The sequence below is a fragment of the Camellia sinensis genome, chromosome 7, assembly GCF_055761805.1.
Source record: "Camellia sinensis isolate YWXY chromosome 7, ASM5576180v1, whole genome shotgun sequence".
In the NCBI taxonomy this organism is placed as follows: domain Eukaryota; kingdom Viridiplantae; phylum Streptophyta; class Magnoliopsida; order Ericales; family Theaceae; genus Camellia; species Camellia sinensis.
Window position 1 is genome coordinate 187,420,258 of NC_138967.1, and position 21,473 is coordinate 187,441,730.

The 21,473-nt window shown below is 32.5% G+C and overlaps 2 protein-coding genes across 3 annotated transcripts; both read right to left on the reverse strand.

Annotated features, from left to right (window-relative positions):
- On the reverse strand, positions 1–4,410 carry LOC114276310 (reactive Intermediate Deaminase A, chloroplastic-like). 2 transcript variants are annotated; one of them, XM_082880180.1, is made up of 6 exons: positions 4,141–4,410; positions 2,551–2,666; positions 2,384–2,428; positions 1,428–1,501; positions 1,284–1,333; positions 1–447 (listed from the first exon to the last, which is right to left on the reverse strand). In XM_082880180.1, the coding sequence occupies exons 1-6, from the start codon at positions 4,325–4,327 to the stop codon at positions 353–355; spliced, it is 567 nt and encodes a 188-aa protein (XP_082736306.1). In that variant the 5' UTR covers positions 4,328–4,410; the 3' UTR covers positions 1–352. The 2 variants fall into 2 exon arrangements, with proteins under 2 accessions (XP_082736306.1, XP_082736305.1); XM_082880179.1 differs by having other exon boundaries at positions 1–465; positions 4,141–4,396.
- A 5,618-nt stretch (positions 4,411–10,028) lies between these two features.
- On the reverse strand, positions 10,029–20,144 carry LOC114276317 (NEP1-interacting protein-like 1). Its single transcript, XM_028218105.2, has 5 exons — positions 19,673–20,144; positions 16,899–17,053; positions 11,092–11,175; positions 10,816–10,980; positions 10,029–10,556 (listed from the first exon to the last, which is right to left on the reverse strand). The coding sequence occupies exons 1-5, from the start codon at positions 19,953–19,955 to the stop codon at positions 10,434–10,436; spliced, it is 810 nt and encodes a 269-aa protein (XP_028073906.2). The 5' UTR covers positions 19,956–20,144; the 3' UTR covers positions 10,029–10,433.
- Between the last annotated feature and the right edge of the window lie 1,329 nt (positions 20,145–21,473).

Sequence of the window (21,473 nt, forward strand, 5' to 3'; positions counted from 1 at the left end):
TTTATCAACTTTTTCATTTTTTATTTTTCTATCCATAAATTTCTTCATCAAATCCAAGATGGTTTTATTTTATTACACAAAAACCACCTTCCATGACCATGAAAGCCAGCAATAAATTCTGCAAAAGTCTCAAACCAAATGCTCCTTACATAAGTTCGGAATACAACAAAAGAAAAAACCACAATTAGAAACCCTATTCTAGGTAGCTCCTTAAAATCACCAGGATTTTTAAATTTTATTTTTAAAGGCAAAGGAATTGAACCAGATTTCCAAAACTGAATTCCCAGAGATGCTGCCTTGCGCCTTATCAACTTGAACTCTAGCTTCAGACTTCTGGAGATCAATTCCGGTTTCAGAGTGCTGCAATGCACTCAATTTCAATTCTTGCATTCAGTGGTAATGCTGCTACTTGATATGTCGAACGAGCTGGAGCAGGCGCGGGAAAGTCTGCAACACAAATCATATCTAAAATATAAATAAATATTAGAGATTAATTTTCCTGAGTAAGAAACATCACCTGGTAGAAGTTTCCTCCTACCGAGATCAAACACCAAGAGTGTCAAAAAAAGAAATTAATGTTTCTAGCGGTGCAACATGTGCATTCAGAGCTTGCATTTTGTTTTTCATGTAAAGAGCTATAAACAACAAAAGAGTATTAGCTTCAAATGATAAGAATGAAAGGCTGATAAAATTGTTCGAGCATTCTAATTCAAGGACGATAAAATTGTGGCTCCACCTCTGTGACAACCACACCTAAAGGAATCTAGATATCATGAAGGATAATGTACAAATCGGGAACTCATTTTCAAGAACACGATGCATCATCAAAGAGAATAAAGTGTCCCCACCTGCACAAGTAGAAAGCGCTGGAATCCAAACATTCCAGAATTTGCACCAACCATCCATAGCACCGAATCTTTTAGTGGGGTGGTGGGTCTGGGGGATGGTGCTATGGTATGAAGCAGTGCGAACTTTGGTGTTACAAAATTGACAATGACAACTGGTCTGCAAACAACGGTTCACAGGGGTGGTGACTAGTAGGCACAAGTCTAAAATATTGAATTTTCATGTTTTATATTTCAAGAATTGACAACATTTACAATATCTTTTAGTTATTTTGGTCAAACACAGAACAAGTTATGTTACATGAACTCAGGTATGAGTATCAGGTGCGGATGTGTATTCAAGCATTATAAACCTAAATCTTAGGATATTGAGATATGTATCAAAAGGTTGGATTTTAACAGATACTTTAATATACATTTTTCATGTGTAAAACTCACATTTAGCATAGATTTCGTTCACGTTCTTGAAATCGTTCAAGTCAGCCAACCTGTAATGGGAACGTATTGGGGGAGATTAAGCAACTTTCTAGATCTTGACATCCAAGAAACATACACAACGTAAAGATACAAAATATCACATACATAATTGTTGTCTTAACTACTGAGGAATAGTTGGAACCACTAGCTTTCAGAATCTCCCCAATATTTTTTAAAGCCTGCACATTTTCATAAGACCAAAGCAGTTAGTTAGCAAGCAACCCATCTCACATCTCCAATACTATAAAGCCATCAAGGGCCCTTCTTTTCTTACTTCAGTTTATTCTAGTTATTTATTTGTTAAGGTGGGATTCAAGCACCAGAGGGAAACATAAGTTCATTTGTTACCAACAATCAAGTGCACTATAATCATCAGCATCTATTTGAGATTCACTATGTTACATGAACTTGGATATGACTATTGATTGTGGGTACGTGTCCAAATGTCAAACCTTCATAAACCTAAATTTTAAGATATTGGGATATGTATCAAAAAATTAGATATGGGTATGAGGAGGCGCCATGAACACTTATATGTATTGCATAATGTCTAATATTCTTAGATAAAATTAAAATTAGGTCAAAATATACTTGAAATTAAATAGAATTTTGAAAATTTTTGGAATTTCTATCTTTCATCCATATGAGAGGCTATAAATGTTTTTTGATTAGCAAATGTAAGTTTCTTGTTCTTCGAACACTATAAAATTTAGGAGATTCAATTGGCTACGAGTGTCAGACACATATCCTTGTCATGTCTAGTAGAGATGGGTACTTGGGGCGAAATAGAAGAGTCCGTATAACATAGTTAGGTGGCTAAATGGGTGGTAAACAAGCATAAAACAATAAACCAAGTTGAAGCTTCTCAATTCCTTTTACTGTGTCAAAGATGACATACAAAAGCTTCCTCCCAAAAATAGACACACCATACATCACACGCCTAATATGATTTTGCAAAGTAAGTGAAAGTAAAATATAAATAAATATACATATATATATATATATATATAAGCAAATCACACAACAATAGTTGCAAGTTTTTTTTGTCAGTACTAATTAACCTGCTCTGTTTGGTCCTCTACACTGTCCGAGATGAACTTCCCTGTCTGCATTTAAGCACCAAAATATTTCATGAGTGCAATAGAACAGTAACAAGATAGATACAAGAACTCATGGGAAAATAATCAAAGAAGTAATAATCATATATAGGCATAGAAATATCACAAACCTCTGGAATGAGACCAAGTACACCAGATACAAAAAGAAGGTTATCAGTTTTGATGGCTTGAGAATACGGTCCCAATGCAGCTGGAGCCTTGTCAGTTCTAACAGCCTCCTTTAAACCTAGAATGAATGCAAAGCACATATGATATATCCTCGTAGCAAATGATTGAGAAAATTCAGAAGCCAAGGAGCCAAATTCTATGGGTAAGTTAAAGTTGAACCCCTGATCAAACCCACTTAATGTGGGTCTTACATTCATTGACTACACAAGAAAATATTCTGACTTTTGCACAACCCATCTCTCACTGCAATCAGCTCATTTGTGGGCTTTGCAATTCATTGATATTGGAAAATGGCAGCAGATCAAAATTCATAATTCTGTTAGGTACCATTTGGTTAGCTCTTTGGCAAGTCTTTTTCTTGCTTTTCTGAGCATATATCAATGCAAAATTACACCTTCAAAAGCAGTAATAGTACTTTCTAAGGTGTAGGATTGTAAACTAACAGAATGTCCAAGACTAACTTGAAAATTATGAGGTTCAAAATTTGTTCAAATTTGACTTGTATATATTTTGTACAGATCTCAAACGAGTTTTAATCAAGCCAATAACTAGTGAAAGTCAAATAACTTCATTTTTTACAGTGCATACAAAATTAATAAAGCTTGGTTAGATAATAAGCTTTAATGTGTGTTAATCTTGACTTTTTTACATAACGAGCAGATCCAAATGAACTTTTAATGAGCCAATCTTCACCGTCACCGTTGCCATTGCCATTGCCATTGCCATCACCACCGCCACTTTCGTCCTCCCACCACCACCACTTATGAGGCACGGACATGGACATGGACATGGATACGGACGCGGACATGGATACAGACACGGTGATTTCAAAAAAATGTGAATCTAGACACGGCGGGGACATGATAAATTTTTTATTTTATTTTATTATATATAAATTAATATTACGTTACCAATCAAAATTAATACAAATTAACATTAATTCAATATAAATATAAATTACTATATTTAAATAAATTAACAGATCGTTCATATTTGGACAAAGCATGTCCCTTCCTTGCAAAAAAATAATAAAATTAAAGGGACATGCCAAATGACACACCCTGGCGTCCGACACCGTGCGCCTATTTTGAAGTGTCTGTGGTTCATAGACCACCACGAAACATACAAAAATATTTTTTCCTGGAAAAAGTTTTCTATAAAATTCTATAAAAAAAATATTCGGCTAGAAAACGTTTACCACCCAAACAAACGGAGCGTCTCATTTTGCTTCAAAGTCCACCACATTACAGCAATGATTTCCACAACATACAATTGATATACATACATCTATTGCAGTGCAGTTCTCTTCAGAAAATATCAACTATCTTCGATTCAATCTACTGTTTTAAGTTCCCGAGAACACAAAAATACATGAATCTACGAATGAAAAGAGTTCAGAAATTCTGAAAATCACCAAAAACATGAAATTAAAATTAAACTACATTTTTATTGGCATTGCGTTGTATCCGATTCAAATTCATCATTAGATTAGACTATACTATAGAGCTAATTGTACAACAGAAGGAACTCACTCGCATTAGTCGAAATGCCTACGCAAGCCAAGGGCTTCGATCGCAACGTCGAAGACGACGATCGCCAGCAGCTCGACCCAGCCACCGATATACCGCCGATGGCGCCGGTTAGGGGAGCTCGAGTGTGCAGTGCGCCCACGTCGATTGCCGGCAAATGCAAGGCTCCTGCGGCTGCGCACCAAGCCATTTTCTCTCTCTCTCTCTTTCACTTTCACTCACTTCCAGTCTCTCTCTCTCTCGCTACGAAAATTTGTGCATTTCATTCGGCAATGGGTGGTAGGTGGACCTGTTTGGAAACAAGTTTATTGTATTCCAGCACAGGCAAAGATCTTTCCTGATCAAGGTGTGGATACCCATGTCTAGTTTTTAGCAATACTTGGGTGTTTGGGAACCCTTAAAAAGCCACATCTTTTTTCAATTTTTTTTTTTTTTTTTGGTGAATTTTTTTTAAATTTATATTATATTTTTATTTTTTCGGTCCGTCATATGTAAACAAATTTAAAAAGTAAATTGTTTTGAAAATAATCACAAAAAAAAAGTTAAAATAAAGCAAAAAAGTCTACTATTTTTTTATTTTTTTTATCTTTTTTGAAATTTTTTTAAAACAAATTTAAACTTTCAATTCATCTCGTTCTAGAAACCTAATTTTTTTTTTTTTAAAAAAAAAAATCACCAAATATTAATCTCTAAACCATGGTAGGTGGGTCTATTTGGCAAACAAGTTTATTGTATTCCAGTCATGGGCAAAGATCTTCCCTGATCAAGGTGTGGATACCCCTCTCCAGTTTTTAGCATTATACTTGATTTGATGTACAGTTGATTGAAAGGTTAATTTCATTTTTATCTCATAAAATATTTCTAATTTTTTTTATTTCACCCTTAAGCTATCAATTTTATCTATTTAATTTTTAAAATTTTTAATTTCTTTTGATGTGATTCAATTGAAGACAGTTAAACAAATTAATGACTATTGAGGTATAATTTAATGAAAAAAATGTTCTATCAAAATTTGAGCATTTACACTCATTTTTTCTTATTAGTTTTAACGAAGAAAAATAATATACAAATGCATCTTTTAAAAAATCAAAAACGTGTCAGTAAAATAATTAATTAATAATTAAAGAATAAATGAGATAGAAAGTTGGCATTGATATTTAACAAATTACACCCCCACAACCTGTTTAATGGGTATTTGTTTATATGATTTTAATTGTCTGAATTATAAAATTATCTTTTTTTCTCATCAAATTAAGATTTAACAATTACTGATTATACAATACTCTCCAATTAGATCAAATGGATAGAAATTAAAAAATTTAAAGACGAAATAAATGAAAATTAAACTAATATCCAATCTAATAATTTGAACTATAATTTTTTTATGCCTTTATAAACTTTTTTGACATTTACAATATGTTGAACTATTTAGAAACTAATATTTAGGACATAAATTATGAATATGGTATATATTTTTGTAGTTTCTACCTTCACTAAAAAAATTGTACTCATGAAAATATAAAAAAATAAAGAATTACATTTATGTCTATTCTTAAGTAATTGTGAAAAAGTTTAACGTAATAAATTATTCTTCTCTCACTGTCTCTACAAAATTAATAAAAAAAAAAAAAAAACAAATTGATTAGAGTTTACATCATCAAAACAAAAACAGAAATGATATATTTTTCTAATTTAAGAGCTTTAAAAAAGTATTAATGATGTAAAAAAAAAGAGCGCTGATAGGGGCCTCGAATCCGAGGCTCGAATTTGCCTCGAAAGTGCCTTTTTTTTTTCTTTTTTTTTTTTTTTTTTCTTTTTTTGACTTTGTGTATTATTTTTTTTGTTTATTTTATTTTTTTAGGGTGGTTATATGTAGGAATGTATCAAAAAAATTAAATATTTCGTACCAGTTCATCGTATAAAAATATATAAAATTAATAAATTGATCAGTCAATTTTGGATCAGTCAATTTTATCACTCAACCAGTCTAACCTAATTGATTGATCACTGCTGGTTAAAATTTATTAATTCCATATAATTTTGTATGATGAGTTGGTGCAGGATGTCTAATTTTTTGGCACACCCCTACATATGACTACCTTTAAAAAAAATAAAAATAAATAACACAGCCCAATAAATAAAATAAAATAAAATAAAAAAATTTATCAGTCAATTTTATCATTCAATCAGTCTAACCCAACTCACTTGCAAAATATCTAATTTTTTATCACATCCCTATACATAAACTATCCTTGCAAAAAGAAAAGAAAAAAAAAAATACACAACTAGCTGTCTTAAGTTAAAAGAAAAGAAAAGAAAAAAAAAAAAAAAAAAAAAATATATATATATAGGATTCGAGGCAAATTCGAGGCCTCAGATTCGAGGCCTCAGGCATTTCCGAAAAAAAAAATCAAAACTAAAGCATCACATTGCATAAGATCTACACATCAATTAAAAGATTAGTGCTTGACGCCTCGAATTCGAGACCTTGAAATTGCCTCGAAATTCTTTTTTTTTTTTTTTTTTTTGGCTGTGTGTTTGGTTTTTTTTTTTATTTTTTTTTTCTATCTTTTCTTTTCTTTCTTTTTTGCAATGATGGTTATGTGTATTAGACATCTCGCACTAACTCAGCATGTATGGTTTGATAAAGTTTAACTTAATTCACTCACCTTATCAAACTACATAGGCTGAGTTTATTTTTTTTTCTTTCTATTTGTTGGGCTATGTTGGTTTTTTTTTTTTTTTTTTATTTGTTGGGTTATGTTGGTTTGATTTTATTTTATTTTTAAATGTGGTTATGTGTAGGAGTGTGCCAAAAAACTAAACATTCTGTACCAACTCATCGTATAAAATTATATGAAATTAATAAAATTTAACTAGCAGCTTAACTGATCATTCAATTAGGTTGGACTGGTTAAGTGATAAAATTAACTGATCAGTTAGACTATTGGTTAAATTTTGTTAATTTCATATAATTTTATACGATAAGTTTGTGTGAAATGTCTAATTTTTTGATACATTCCTACACATAAATCACCTTAAAAAATAAAAAAAAACCTATCTAACACAGCCACCACCCCCAAAAGAAAAAAAAAATTTGTTGTCGAGGCAAATTCGAGGCCTCTAGCACCGCTGCAATTAAAATTATCAAACCTCTTAGGCCTCGTTTGGCAAGAGGCTATTTTAGTCAATTAGTCAAAAAGTTACTAAATTAGCCAAAAAGCCAACAACCCATACCAAAAAGTCAAAGATTCTCTTTTCTCTCTATTTTTTGCATATCTTTTCGTAATTAGCCAAAAAATCATCCCAAGTATATAAATTTTTTTTACCTACCTTTTTAACTAAATAGCTAAAAAATTACTAAATTAACCTGTTCCAACCGAGGCCTTAATTTAAATCCCCTAATCTATTTTCAAACAAAAAACTTGTGTCCCATGCTAAGGGGAGCATTCATAGGAAAAAACAAAAAACATGTGCTCCTGTACGAAGGAGAGTTCATGGAAAGGCACGTGCATAGAATTATATGCATGAATGAATTGATATATTAAGCCTCCGTTTGAGAAGTGGGTTAGTTTTTTGACTTTTTAGTTTTTTTTGTTATTTTAGTCTGAGTTAAAAAGTTTAGTTTGGGAAGAATTTTTTAGTTTTTTGACTTTTTTAACTTTTTTTGTGAGAAAAGAGTATAATGATTATGGGTTGAATGTGATGTTTTATTTTTTGTGGCTAAAATACCTTATTTTGTCTTTTGTGGCTAAAATAACCAAAAAAGTCTAGAAAATCTCTTCCCAAACGGACTCTTAATGTACTGACGAGTAATATAATATAAATTTAGGAATTTAAAATATTTATAATATGTATAATAGAAAGAATTTATAATTTTAAATTAATAATATTGTAATATATATTAATATACTAATTGATATATCACATAAGTATGGGTAGAACCAAAAAAACACATAATTACCTACAACAAAAATGCTTCCTACCCCCACTGGGGGTCGACCCCCAGTGAAGTGTCACTCCGGGATTGGTCCAAAAAAAATAATTTTACCTAAAAATACCTTACGAGACATGAGTTACCAGCAATCTCAAAATATTCCACAACACGACTGACCAAGTTGGACACCCACACAGGGAGATGTTTTAAAAAATTATTATAAAATAGTGCAAAAAATTATGATTTTAATTATTCACTATGTTTGGTTATTATTTTTTAAAAATACTTTTTAAAAAATTCTGCTTTTTTATTTTTCATATTTTTTTATTTTTACTGAATTTTTTTAATATTTTGAGCAATTTTTTTAATTTTTAGACATACCTAACATAGCCATACCTAAAAAGTAAAAAAAATTGAAAAAAAACCTTTTAAAAATTCACTAAATACCAAAAATATATATATAAAAAAAACGAGAATTCAGTGCATTTTTTGTATTTTTATGTATTTATTAATTTTTAAAAATATTTTTTCACAAATTTTTTACTTTTTAAATATATCTAAGTAAGGTGCATCTAAAAATGTAAAAAAAATGTTTAAAATTTTAAAAATATTCACTAAAAATAAAAAAACACGAAAACCAAAAAACTCAATTTTCAAAAAACTTAATTCAAAAACTCAAACCAAACACACTAGTTAATATTCATAAAATTTATTAATTTTTTGTAATATTTTTTTGACACACCCCAACAAGAAACACAAATAATTTTGGAGAAAAATGAGTGGTAGCTCGAAATCACTGTGGCCCGAATGGCTCGACAGCCCAAAACGACGTCGTTTTGGGCTGTCTTTTTCTTTTCCTTTTTTTTTTTTTTCTCTTTTTCTTCTTTATTTCTTTCCTTTTCATTCTTTCCCCTTCATTCTTTCGAACACAGAGACAGAGAGGGAAGAGAAAAGGAGGGAGAAGGAGAGAGAGAGAGAGAGAGAAGAGAAGAGGAAGAGAGAAAAGAAGGAAGATCGGTGATGGCGGTCGGTGATCTGAAGCTGTTGAAGATGATGATGATATTGAAGATGATAATGATGTTGAAGATGATGAGGATGTTCAAAATCTGAAGCTGTTCAAAAAAAAATTTGATCTGGATGATGGCGGTGCAAAAAATTCTGTTCTGTATATTTATTTATTTTTTACTTGTTCTGGATCTGAAAAAAATAAATAAATAAAAGTTGTTGATGATGATGAATCCGAAAAAAGTTGTTCTATTCTGTATATTTTTTTTGTTGAACCAACAAGAAGAAAAAATTTTATTTATTTGCAGAACCAAATTTTTGTTGTTGATCTGCAGAACCAGATTTTTTTTTTTTTTTGTTGATGTTGATCTGGATGTGGATAAACACAACTCTAGACGGAGGAGTTGAACTAGACATCCACGTCTAGAGATGTTGATCTGGATGTTGATCTTCAGATGTGGATGTGGATGTTGATCTTCAGATCAAAGACCAAATTGTCCATCTTCTTCTTCTCTTTTATTTATTTCTTCATTGATGTTGATCTGGATGTTGATCTTCATTGATGTTGATCTAGATGTTCATCTTCTTCTCTAGACCAAATTATGCAGATCAACATCTAGAAATAATTTATTTTATCTTCAGAAAAACACGGAAAAAAAAAGACACCAAAACGGCGTCGTTTTGGTGTCGAGGCAAATTCGAGCCTCCAAATTTCGAGCTACGAATCGGAACTGAATTTTGGATTATGACTTTCTTTTCATTTATGCTATGTTAGGTTAGGGAGTTTGGGAGGGATTTGAACAGGTGTGTAAAATTAGGTGAAATGTAAGTATATTTTATTTATATTTCACTTAACTTTTTCTTTTTTCTTTCTAAATTCCTCCTCAAATCTTCTAACCAATCCTCCAACCAAACACACATTTGAGAAGATAAAAAATAAACCCATTCATTCACCAATAATGATGCCAAAACATCACAATTTGGATTCGACTCTGCTTTTAATTGCTCAGTTCATAGGTAGGGGGTGACATTTGAACCCTGAGTTTACACACTTGGGAGTTCAAAGAACTGCCTAAGCCGAGTTCTCGGCTATCAAAAAGAGAAAAACAAGAAAAGAAAGAGAAAAGAAAAGAAAAAAAAAACATCACAGTTGGATTATATATATATGGTGGTGGATCAATAATGCTTGCATTGATCTGTAGAAGTTGATGGCAGACTTAGACATTCTTCCCTTCTCTTACTTTCCAGTTCCCTGAAGCACTCACATGTCTTGACTTTCTGTTTGTCTGATAAATTGCATCACATCAAATATCATCAAGTTCCCCCTTTTCCTTTTCACTTTCTCGGTTGCCAATCAGACATCTTTCCTACATATTGGGCAAGAGCCATGCTGGTTGAGCCACCCATCTATGCAGTGCAAATGAAAAGAGTGTCTACAACTCGGTAGCATCCTTGTATATTCTCCATTCTTGAAATCCTGAGCAAATAAAGAGAGTTACACCAACCATTATCATAATGTCGCGCCGTTTGTTTGGACAAAAAAAAAAAGAAAATAATATCTGTATTAGGTACAAAGAGAAGGAAATTCAAAATCATTACTAATACAATCACCAGCATATTAATTTAAAGTCGCAATTAAATATAGAAAAATGTTTTCTACCTAAAATATATAGAAAACGTTTGTGTTTTCTCTTGAAATAAACGGAACGTAAATGATCATATAATAAGGTGCTAACCTCTAAGCAAATTATACAATTTATGGCATGGCAAGGTCTCTCTGTCTTGCTGGATCGAAATTTGTTTTTGGGCAGCTTGTTAATGCAATCCTGAGATAACCCTCTGTTTCCATTGACATCGAAAATGTCTGAGTTTTCGCTAAAACTTGATTCCGGAGTGCTTATCTGGATATAAAATTTATAATTTAGGCTTCTGAATTAAATTACAAGACACCAAATCAACTAGCTAAGGAAAAATCAAGAGTCTAGTGCCATATATAGGATAGAAGAACATACCTGCCATTGATAAGCTTTAAGCACTGCAGGGGACACCCATTCCATGAAGGCCTTCCCATTTATGAGACTAAGTAAGAGGGCAACCTGTAATTTTTTTGCATATTGAGAAATGATATGGATAATAGAGATACACACAAAACTAATATCTGTATGGCTGAAAATTATTAGGTAATTCTAAAGTATCATGCGGTCATTGTCTACGTGGTGTTTTCAACAAATGAGAAGCATCAAAACACATTAGGTCAGCAATGTTTAATTTCTTTAAGATTTGAAATTATTAAGTAATTCTAGAGTATCATGTGGCCATTGTCTATTTGGTGTATTCAACAAATGAGAAACATCAAAACACATTAGGTCAATAGTGTCTAACTCGTAAAATTTTTTCCCATGCCATTGGTTGAGAGTATCAAGTGAAAAATCTCACATAGTATTTTCAAACTACCTAATACTTGCCCTTTGTTCACACCTAAAGGTCATCATTTGGCATGAAGGCCAACTGTTTGGCTTGTAGCAGGCAATTCGACGGCTTAGCCCGCGAGCTTGACAAAAAATATGAAGAAAAAAAAACATGAATGGCAGTTCCTCCGCTTGAACCCAAACATGCTTGAAGATATGAAAAATAGGGAGAAAAACATGAAAGACAGCCCATCGACTTTCCTGCGAGCTTATCTGAGTGGGTCAAGTTCGTTGGGTAGAGTTTGTGCCAAACGTTTTGGCCCAACACGAGCTATCAGAAAAAGTCCATCGGGCAGGACTTGGGCAACATTTTTGCATCCCGGCCCGTACCGGCCCGATGCTACCCACCCTCCCCTCCCCTCCCACTGATTGGTTAAAAGAGTGAGGCGGGTTTTAGTGGAGTCCCCTATTTTAATCAATCAACACAAAAGGTTTAATTAGCTATATATGAAATGAGTGAATAAAATTCAAATCGTCCATAATGTCCTATGCATGTGAGCTATGAAGCACGGGTACTCCAAAAATGGTGCCGTACTCGTACCGGGTACTTACCGGGTACTGGTACGCGTACCGGTACGGCTGCACGCGTACCGGATACGGCAAACAGTGTCTCGGTACGTTTGGGAGAACTGGTACGGCTTGGGTACGCCGTGGGTACGCCGGGGTACGGCAGAACTCAGCTGTTCCGAACACGGAAGAGAAGAAACAGAGAAGAGAGGAGAGAAGAGAGGAGTACCTGGTTTGAAGCTCCGACGGCTCCGACGACCTTTGATCGACCTCTGACGACCTTCGATCGACCTCGACGACCTTCGATCGACCTTTGACGACCTCCGACGACCTCCGACGACCTTCGCCTTCTCTTTCTCTCTCTCTCTCTCACTTCGCCTATTTCTCTCCTCTCTCTTCGACTCTGTTTTTCTCTCAGAGCTTCTCCTCTCTTCGACTCTGTTTTTCTCTCAGAGCTATGACCTAGATATGGATATTATATATAGATATATATATAGTATAAATTATAATTTATATTATATTATTATAACTTTTTATTTTTTTATTATATATTTTTATTTATGTTGTTATAAATTATACTTATATATATATGTGTATGATATATTTTTATTTATATATTATATATATAGCTTTTATAAATTATTTAAAAAAATAGATCAAAAAAATTAATAAATTAGAACACAAAAATTAATAATCAATCATACTTATATAATGTTAATAATCAAAAAAATTAATTAGAACAAAATTATAAAAATTAATTAGAACAAAATTAATAATCAATCATACTTTTTAGTTTTGATATTTAATTTCAATTTGTAGGTTGGATCTTTTAACCATAATTATAAAAAATAAAAAAAAATAAAAAAATATCGGCGTACCGTAGCCGTACCCGTATCCTACTTTTTTGAGGTTTTGCCGTATCGGCGTACCCGCACTCGTACCCGTACCGTACTCGTACCCGCACCCGTGCTTCTTAGCATGTGAGGGATGATGGGGGGTTTTAAATGTTTTTATTAAAAAATATTTATTTGCCCACACTGATTTGGTCTCAAAGTGGGAGGCTGAAACAGATCTTCCTCTCGTTGATTTCTTTCTCTCTTGTTTTTTTCATTGAATAAACTAATTAAAGGAAGTGCATTAATTGAACAGTTTTTCCCAACTAACCCTTTGAATCAATTAAAATTTAATTTTTAAGTCATTGTCGAGATAAATACGACTTCGAAAAACAAAACTTGTGTTCAGAAAGTTGCAAAGTTGGTATTAATAAGAATTATATTTTAGTAGAATTTTGAAGGCTTTTGTGTGTTTTAAGGACTCGTCTGGGAACAGACTAATTTAGTAATTTTTTGATTATTTGATTAAAATATGAGTTAAAAAAAAAGTAGTATGTTTGGGATGACTTTTTAATTTTTTAAGAAAAGATGTGTAAAAAGTAAAGAAAAAATAAAATCTTTGACTTTTTGGTATGAATTGTTGGTTTTTTGATTTTTTTAGTAAAAAAGTCACTTGTCAAACGAGGCCTAAGTATAATTTTAATATTTTTGTTGGAATAGCTATGTTTGTTTTGTGAGAAAACTCGATATATCTGTTCATCCATATATATTCTGTAATTTTATGATCAATTTGTAAAAATTGTGAATAAATAGTTGCATACAACATCCATGTACCTAAGCATGTTTGATATATATAAAAAGCGGCTTCGCTACATAGCTCGAAACTACGTGGCTCGAGTGGCCCGAATTTTATTTTTTATCTGCCGTGTGCGTGTGCTCAACTTAACTTCCACACCCACACATTTTATTTGAAAAGAGAAAAAGAAAAAAACAGAGAATAGAGAGAGAGGAGTACCGTCTCCTTTGTAACCCATAAGAACAGGGATAAAGCTTTGTAGCGGAACAGTGAGAGGAGCGGGTAACAGACTTGTGTGTCGCCGCTGAGCACCGATCTGGGTCCATCTAGGTCCAGATAGGGATGGCAATTTGAACCCGGCCTGACGGGGACCCGATCCCCCGACCCCGATTAGGATGATTTTTTCTCGAAAAATACCCCCGTGGGGACGAGAATGGTATTCGAAATTAAATCCCCGACCAGTTTCGGGCCGGGGACGGTGATCAGTGTTAAAGCCCGGCCCGTCCCCGTCCCCGTCCCCATCCCCGACCCCAGCCTCGTCCCCGAATTATCCTTGAAGTGAAAATACTCTTTTACCCCTCATATATATATATATATATATATAAATCACACCTATTTTCCCATTTCACTTCCTCTCTGTCTCTCTCTCTCTCACCGTGGCCCTCATCTCTCTCTCCCTCACTCACTAACTCATATCTCAGTCTCATCTCTCTCCCTCCCTCTCCTCTCCCTCTCCCCCTCTCCCACTCCCTCCGTCTGTGAAGTGCTCCGTCTGTCAAATCCCTCCGTTCATGAAGCCCTCCGTCCGTCACCGTCACATCTTGAAGCCCTCCGTCAGATCGTGAACCCTCCGTCTGAACAGATCTGAAGAAGAAGAAGCCCTCCGTCCGGGAAGCCCTTCGTCAGATCGTGATTCATGAAGCCCTCCCTCCGTCCGTGAACCCTTCCTCAGATCTAAAAGTTTTTTTTGATGATTGTTGTATATATATATATATATATATCTATGATTAATTTTTTTTTTGATGATTGTTATATATATATATATGTTGTTGTTGATGATTGTTGTTGTGTGGATGTGTTGAACAGATTGTCCTGTCGTCCATTAGACATATTTTTTTTTGCTTTTTTTTTTTTGTTTTGATGTTCTTGATGTTGTTGAGATGTTGATGTTGTTTTTTTGGTCGGGGATTTTCGGGGTCGGGGAAACCCGATCCCCATTAGGGGGCGGGGGTGGGGGCAGTAGTGGGTTCCCCGTCGGGGATGGGGACGGGGACGGGGGGAAGTTCTGCCATCGGGGATCGAGGACAGGGAGGGTGATCCCCGGCCCCGCCCCGCCCCGTTGCCATTCCTAGGTCCAAATGGTTGTGGACCAGAACCATAAAGATTATCAAGTGAAACAAACGACTTGCATCGTGTACATCCCCAACAAAAGCTAAAGTTTCTTCAATGACTTTGTACTCCTTACCTAGAAGGATGCGAATTTGGGGAAGAAGCGGAATGGTGGATTGATGGGGAGGAAGAGCTATGCGAGTATAGAGGAATTGAGGGATTGTCATCGGCTAAAGCTTCTTCAATGACTTTGTACTTTTTTTTTTTTTTTTGAGGATTGAAATTGATTCTTTTATTTTTGTTTTGAGTTCTCAGAGATCGTTTATGAGATCTCTGTTTTTGGGTTTCCTTCAAATTGTAAAGCTTTCATTTGAGTCTGATAATAACAGTATACAGAAGTTATTTTATACTCTGTTTTTTTAATCATCTTCTTCTGTTGTAGAGATTTCGGTGAAGAACAAAAGGAAGGGTTTTTTCTGTTTGATTTTCTCTATTTTTTTTTTTAGTTGGACTGTGCTTGTATCAATTGCTGTATTTACAAAAAGGATTCAAATACTTGAAATTTCCTAGTTCTTAATTGTTGGGGGGCTAACTTCTTTGAATTTAGACTAAGACTAACTCATGGTCTAAGTTTATGGCTAATTAATGGGCTTAGCATCTTCCAAGTTCCAAGCATGATTCATTTTTTGACTAGAAAACAAACCAAAAATGATAATCATAGAGCATTCTACTGAGAGGATGAGAGCAGCAACAATGGGTTTTGACTTCGGAGGATAGAGGTAGAAAGTAAAACATAGAGAGGAGAGAGAAAATATTGACAGAAATATATTTGACTCATTTTGACTGAGTTTTGGGCCACTCGAGCCTGAAACTTTCGAGCTACGGAGCTTTTTCCTATAAAAAGGGAGCAGCTTGTCTCCGGTCCGAGATCAGACTAGACGGTACTATTCGACTCATGAGAATCTACCACGGGTCCCCCTTTAATAATCAGAATCGTTTAATATGTATATCTCGTCGAGTACTATATACCTGTAAAAAATCACGTTGATCGGATATCGATAGCTATGTGATCATATTAGTTTTGTATTAAAAAAAATCGGCGGTGAGCAAATTAACGGTTGACAAAAAATTGATCCGATGGGATAATTATCAATATCCAATCAACGTGATTTTTTACAAACATATAATAATCGACGAGTTCTACACATTGAACGATTCAAATTATTAAGACAGGACCCGTAATAAGTTTTCACGGACAGAACAATATCATTCAATCCGACCTCCGACCGGAGACAAGCTGCTGCCATATAAAAATGTGGAAAACATATTAAAACACACCACCAACCATGTCACATTCAACGTAAGACATGTGCTCTGCAACTACATGCATTAACATAGGACTTGTCTTTAATGATATGTACCAAGGATATGTATAAAACATTTTTTCCCCCTAAAACACTGTTCAGTGCATGGTTTATGCAAAAGTTTAGATGCATGGCAGTATTTGAGAACTTGATTTTTTAGTTTTTTTTACTAAAAAATAAATTGGTTACAAAATTAAAAAAAAAATTAAATCTAAACAAAATATCACGTCAAATTCCATAATCATTTTACTTTTTTTCTCATAAACATTACATTCAACCACAAAAAAACTCAACTATCTTTTCAAAAAAAAATTTATTTTTCTCCAATAATATCTTACAACTAAAAAAACTTATAAAAAATCCACTTCCCACAAATCAAGCCCCTTATAACTGTAGCTGATTATGTAATTAGATTTTGCAAAAATATCAAGAATTGTTTAAATAAAAGTATAGTGATATGTATTGTTATCGGTAATACAATTATATATTGGTAGGTATTAAACAACATTAAAATAATTTGACCTTGGAAAATGGCTCGCCATCATGAACAGTCAATTCCATCAACTGTACGGCTGTAACCGCACCAGCAACAGCACCAATGGCGGCCCCACGTACAAACCCAGTTTCAGTAGTCTGCCCTTTGATTGCTCCTGTTATTGTTCCCACTCCTGCTCCTCCTACAAATTCCCATTAAATACATATTTCAACCACCGGTTTTGCTTCGTACACCCGGTGGAGGCGACCCCAGTAACGTGGAGCGCTCCCGCTGGTTAAAAATTTAAAAAAAAAAAAAAAAAAAAATTTATTTTTTTCGGACCAACTCTCAGCTGACACCTCACTGAGTGTCACCCCCAGCTAGGGTAAAATGCATTTTCCTTTCAACCACACCATCCATAGTGAATGAAACATGGAAAAAGCTTCGACCCCCGGTAGGGTACTGAGGTCGCGTGTGATTGGTCGAAAAAAAAAAAATTTTTTTTTTTTTCCACCAATCTCATACTGCCACGTCACTGGGGTCCAAAGCACGGCTCATGAAACATTTGGGACCCAAGGTATGGTGTGCCCAAGTCTCATGTTTGTTTTTTTTTTTTTTTTTTGGGTATTAGTTATCCGGGTGATATAGTAAGGGCAGGTTTGACATGTTTAAAAAAAGTCAAAAAGTCACTATCCTATTTAAATCACATTATCTTATTTAAATTACATCACTTCTCTAACACATCACTTCAAACCTAACCCAAACTCAACCCATATTTCATAAAAATTTAAAAGTACACTTATTTAGATCATCTCAAACAACCCCTAATCTAAACAAATCGTACCAAATATTAAGAGTATGTGTTAAAATCTTCACCTACATGTTTAAGTGATCATATTATGTAACATCACCTAACGATAACATTCAAGCTTCGCTCCTTAAGATCTAGTCCTAGAGTTCATCTCCTTGTGATTAAGCCCTTTTAACAATTGTGACACATTAAAAAAAATACTAATAATTTAAACATGTAGATAAGAGTTTTTTGTTTGCTTGTTTTAATTTTCTAATTTCTAGTTTGTTTTTGGCCATGAGGATGCCACCCTTTGGGTTGGTCCTGCCTTTTTGTACATCTTTCTATTTATTTATTTTTTTAATAATGAAAGTTTTAATCATCAAAAATAAATAGTTCAAAGAATTATTTCGATTAAATTCATTCTAGACTTGATATCACATTAAATTTTTTGAATCTACATTGTATATTTAATTTCCAAGCTAGTAAAAAATCTATCTATTGCATGCAATTCTGAAGTGGCACTAATTGGATTGAAAGAGGAGGAAAGGCATGAGCCTTTCAAAATCGGCTTTTCACTAAGGAAAAAACATATGAACTTCGAAATTTTTAATCATTAAAATATTAACATTTTATTTATTTTACATCGATGAATTTAGTGATAGAAATTTTTTAGTAGTGGTGATAAGTGTTGTTTAACCAAGTGCAAGTCTATGAACTGATTTAGAAATTTGACAGGTAGCTGCAGTGGAGCCAAATGATCACAAGAATACCACTATGCTTGGTTTCTCTTTTCAAAAAATACTTTTTAAAAATTTCAACTTTCTTATTTTTCATATTGTTTTGTTTTTACTGTTTTTTTTTTAATATTTTAAGTAATTTTTAAAATTTTTAGACATACCTAACTTAGATGTATCTAAAAAGTAAAAAAGTTGTAAAGAAAACCTTTTAAAAATTCACTAAATACCCAAAATATATATAAAAAAAATACGAAAATTCAATACATTTTTTATATTTTTATGTATTTACTAATTTTTTAAATTATTTTTTTACAAATTTTTTACTTTTTAGATACATCAAAGTAAGGTGCATCTAAAAAGTTAAAAAAAATATTTAAAATTTTAAAAATATTCACTAAAAACAAAAAATTATGAAAACCAAAAAATTTAATTTTCAAAAAATTTAATTCAAAAAACTCAAATCAAACACACTAATTGTTATTGTACAATCCTTATTAGTACTACACTTTAATATTCTCAATAAGAAATAAATAAGCTTATGTGTGCACCTTATCATAAATTAAAAATTAATAATAAAAAAATAATATTCCTAAATTTTTTTTTTTTTTTTTTTAACTTTCAAATAACCAGTTTATTGACTTATTCTTGTTTAATAAAAATAAAAGTTGTACCAAACAATTTACTTGACTTGTTTATAGTTTTTATTATTATTATTATTCTGGAGGTATGTGCTAGACAGTTTAGTTCAACTTCTTCTTACAATTTATTAAGCAAGAATAACATAAATAAATAGGGAAAAAAATGATTATTTGAAAGTTGAGAAAATGAATGCTTTTAACCTATCATTTCTAATTTTTAGCAATTTACAATAAATTTCACCAAACATACCCAGTCAAGTAAAGACTCAAGAAAAAAGCAATTAAAAAAAAAAAAAAAGCATTAGACAGCATGTATAAGTTGTACCAAACAATTCCAATGTAGTAATTCATAAACCAAGTGGAGTTACATAATATAAATGGATGAATTTTAAAAAAGAAGGCTCAAAAAACAAAATTTATAAAATCTGTTTTCTTCTTTTCTTTTTTTTTGTTTTTTTCCTGTCCAGTTCAGTATTTGATATTCCTAACATAACATCCATGACTCAGATGGTTTGAAATGATTTAAATAAATATATTTTTTGATTTTTTACGAAAAGATCTATAAAAAAATAAAGAGGTGATATACCCAATCAAAAAAAAGAAAAAAAAAAGAAAAAGAAGGTAATATTCTTGACAAGAAACATACTACGTACCTAGTGCAAGACTGCAAGTGAGCAGAGCAAGAAGAGCTTTCTTCATCAATGTGAAAACAAAACCAGTTTCAAAACCACCCATCTTTGCCAATACCCACAAAGAAACCGCTTTTCTGCACCGGAAAACCGCCTTTCCAATGCCATAAAACCATTGCTTCGCCATCGGAAAACAGCTGATCACAAGAAGGTCTGTTTGGAGAGAAGGAAAATGGCAGAGCTCATATGTACATATCTTGGGAAAATGAAGAGCAATAAGAATGCATTTATATACACACAAATGCATTTAAGAGGGATAGAGCTACCCAATACATGCATTGGTTGAAAATGGCAAAACAACCTGTCTTTTAAGACATTTGAGAAAGAAAAAAAAAATGGATTTCAATGTCAAATCAAATAAGATGAGATTGAATTGGAGGTCTCTCTCTTTCAAGAGGGCCTTCTCTTATTAAAAAAACTGAGCTGTCCATTGTCCATATTTAAGTCTAGGAGCCTCTCAATATATCTTGGCACATTTGGATTTTCTGTTTTCAAAATTAAAATTTCTTATTTTTAATATATTTTAATTAAATGATCGATTTTCAAAATTTTAAAATTTTTATTATAGGGTCATTTGAGATTGGCTTTTTAGTCGCTTTTTTATTGAATTTTTTCGTCTTTATGGCACTTTAAAAAAAAAAGATTTAGAAATTTAGAATTTACTCGACTAAACGAATCAAGAATATACAACAAAATTTAAAAATTTGAAGAAAAAAATTCACAAAAAAAGAGAGTTTTTTTATTTTTTATCTTTAATGTTTTTTTTTTTTTTAACTTATTAGATTCTTTTACACAAAACAAGAGCAAGAGTCAAAAATTTTGAAGAAACAAATGTGACCTTTTTAACTTATGCCAAACAAAACCTATATTGTTTAGTTTGGAAGTGTATTCAAATAAAAAAGGAAAAATTGCAAATAACTGAAATTTCAACCAAAATTTACAAATTTATGAAAAAACTTATAACTTTAATTATTAAAATTGATAAATTTTTTCCACTGATTTACAATTATTTTTGGAAACTTGCACTGAAGTGCAATTTTCCCAATAACTTTGAAAAAAAAAGGCTTGATACAAAAATTCTAAACTATATACCTTGGATGAGTGATGTCATGATCGTGTATTTTTTCTCATTTTAAGTCACCAAATGAACAATCGAATGTAAAAAAATAAGGATCGATGTAAAATCATATGGCAACCATCCTCGGATCATTTTTATTTTTTAAAAGATCCATTGATGAACCTAAAAAATAAGCAAAACTAATCATCCAAATAAGGTGGCAATCGCACAAAACTATATAGACAGTTTAGTCGTTTAATGGACCGGAGAGAAAAGAATAACAAGAGAATATAAATATAAAACACGTTTTTATTAAATTCAAATTATTTTCAAAACTTTTTCTACAAAATTTCCAATATTAAACAATGATATAAAAGCATATATATATTGGCAGTGGCTTGCCTCCAGTTCACCATATGAATTGGACGGTTCAGTCCGGGCTATTGGGCTTACTTTTAGATCTTTTTTTCAATAATCAAATCATTTACATTTTAGGATTTGTTGAATACATTATTCCTATAAAAAATTATGTTGATCAGATAAAAAATACTATGTATTTAGATCATTTTTTTATGACCCGTTAATTTTCTAACCGTCCATTTTTTTTAGACAAAAGTGATCTAAATATATAGTATCCGTTATCCGATCAACATGATTTTTTACAGGAATAATGTACTCAATAAATTCTAAAATGTAAACGGTTCAGAT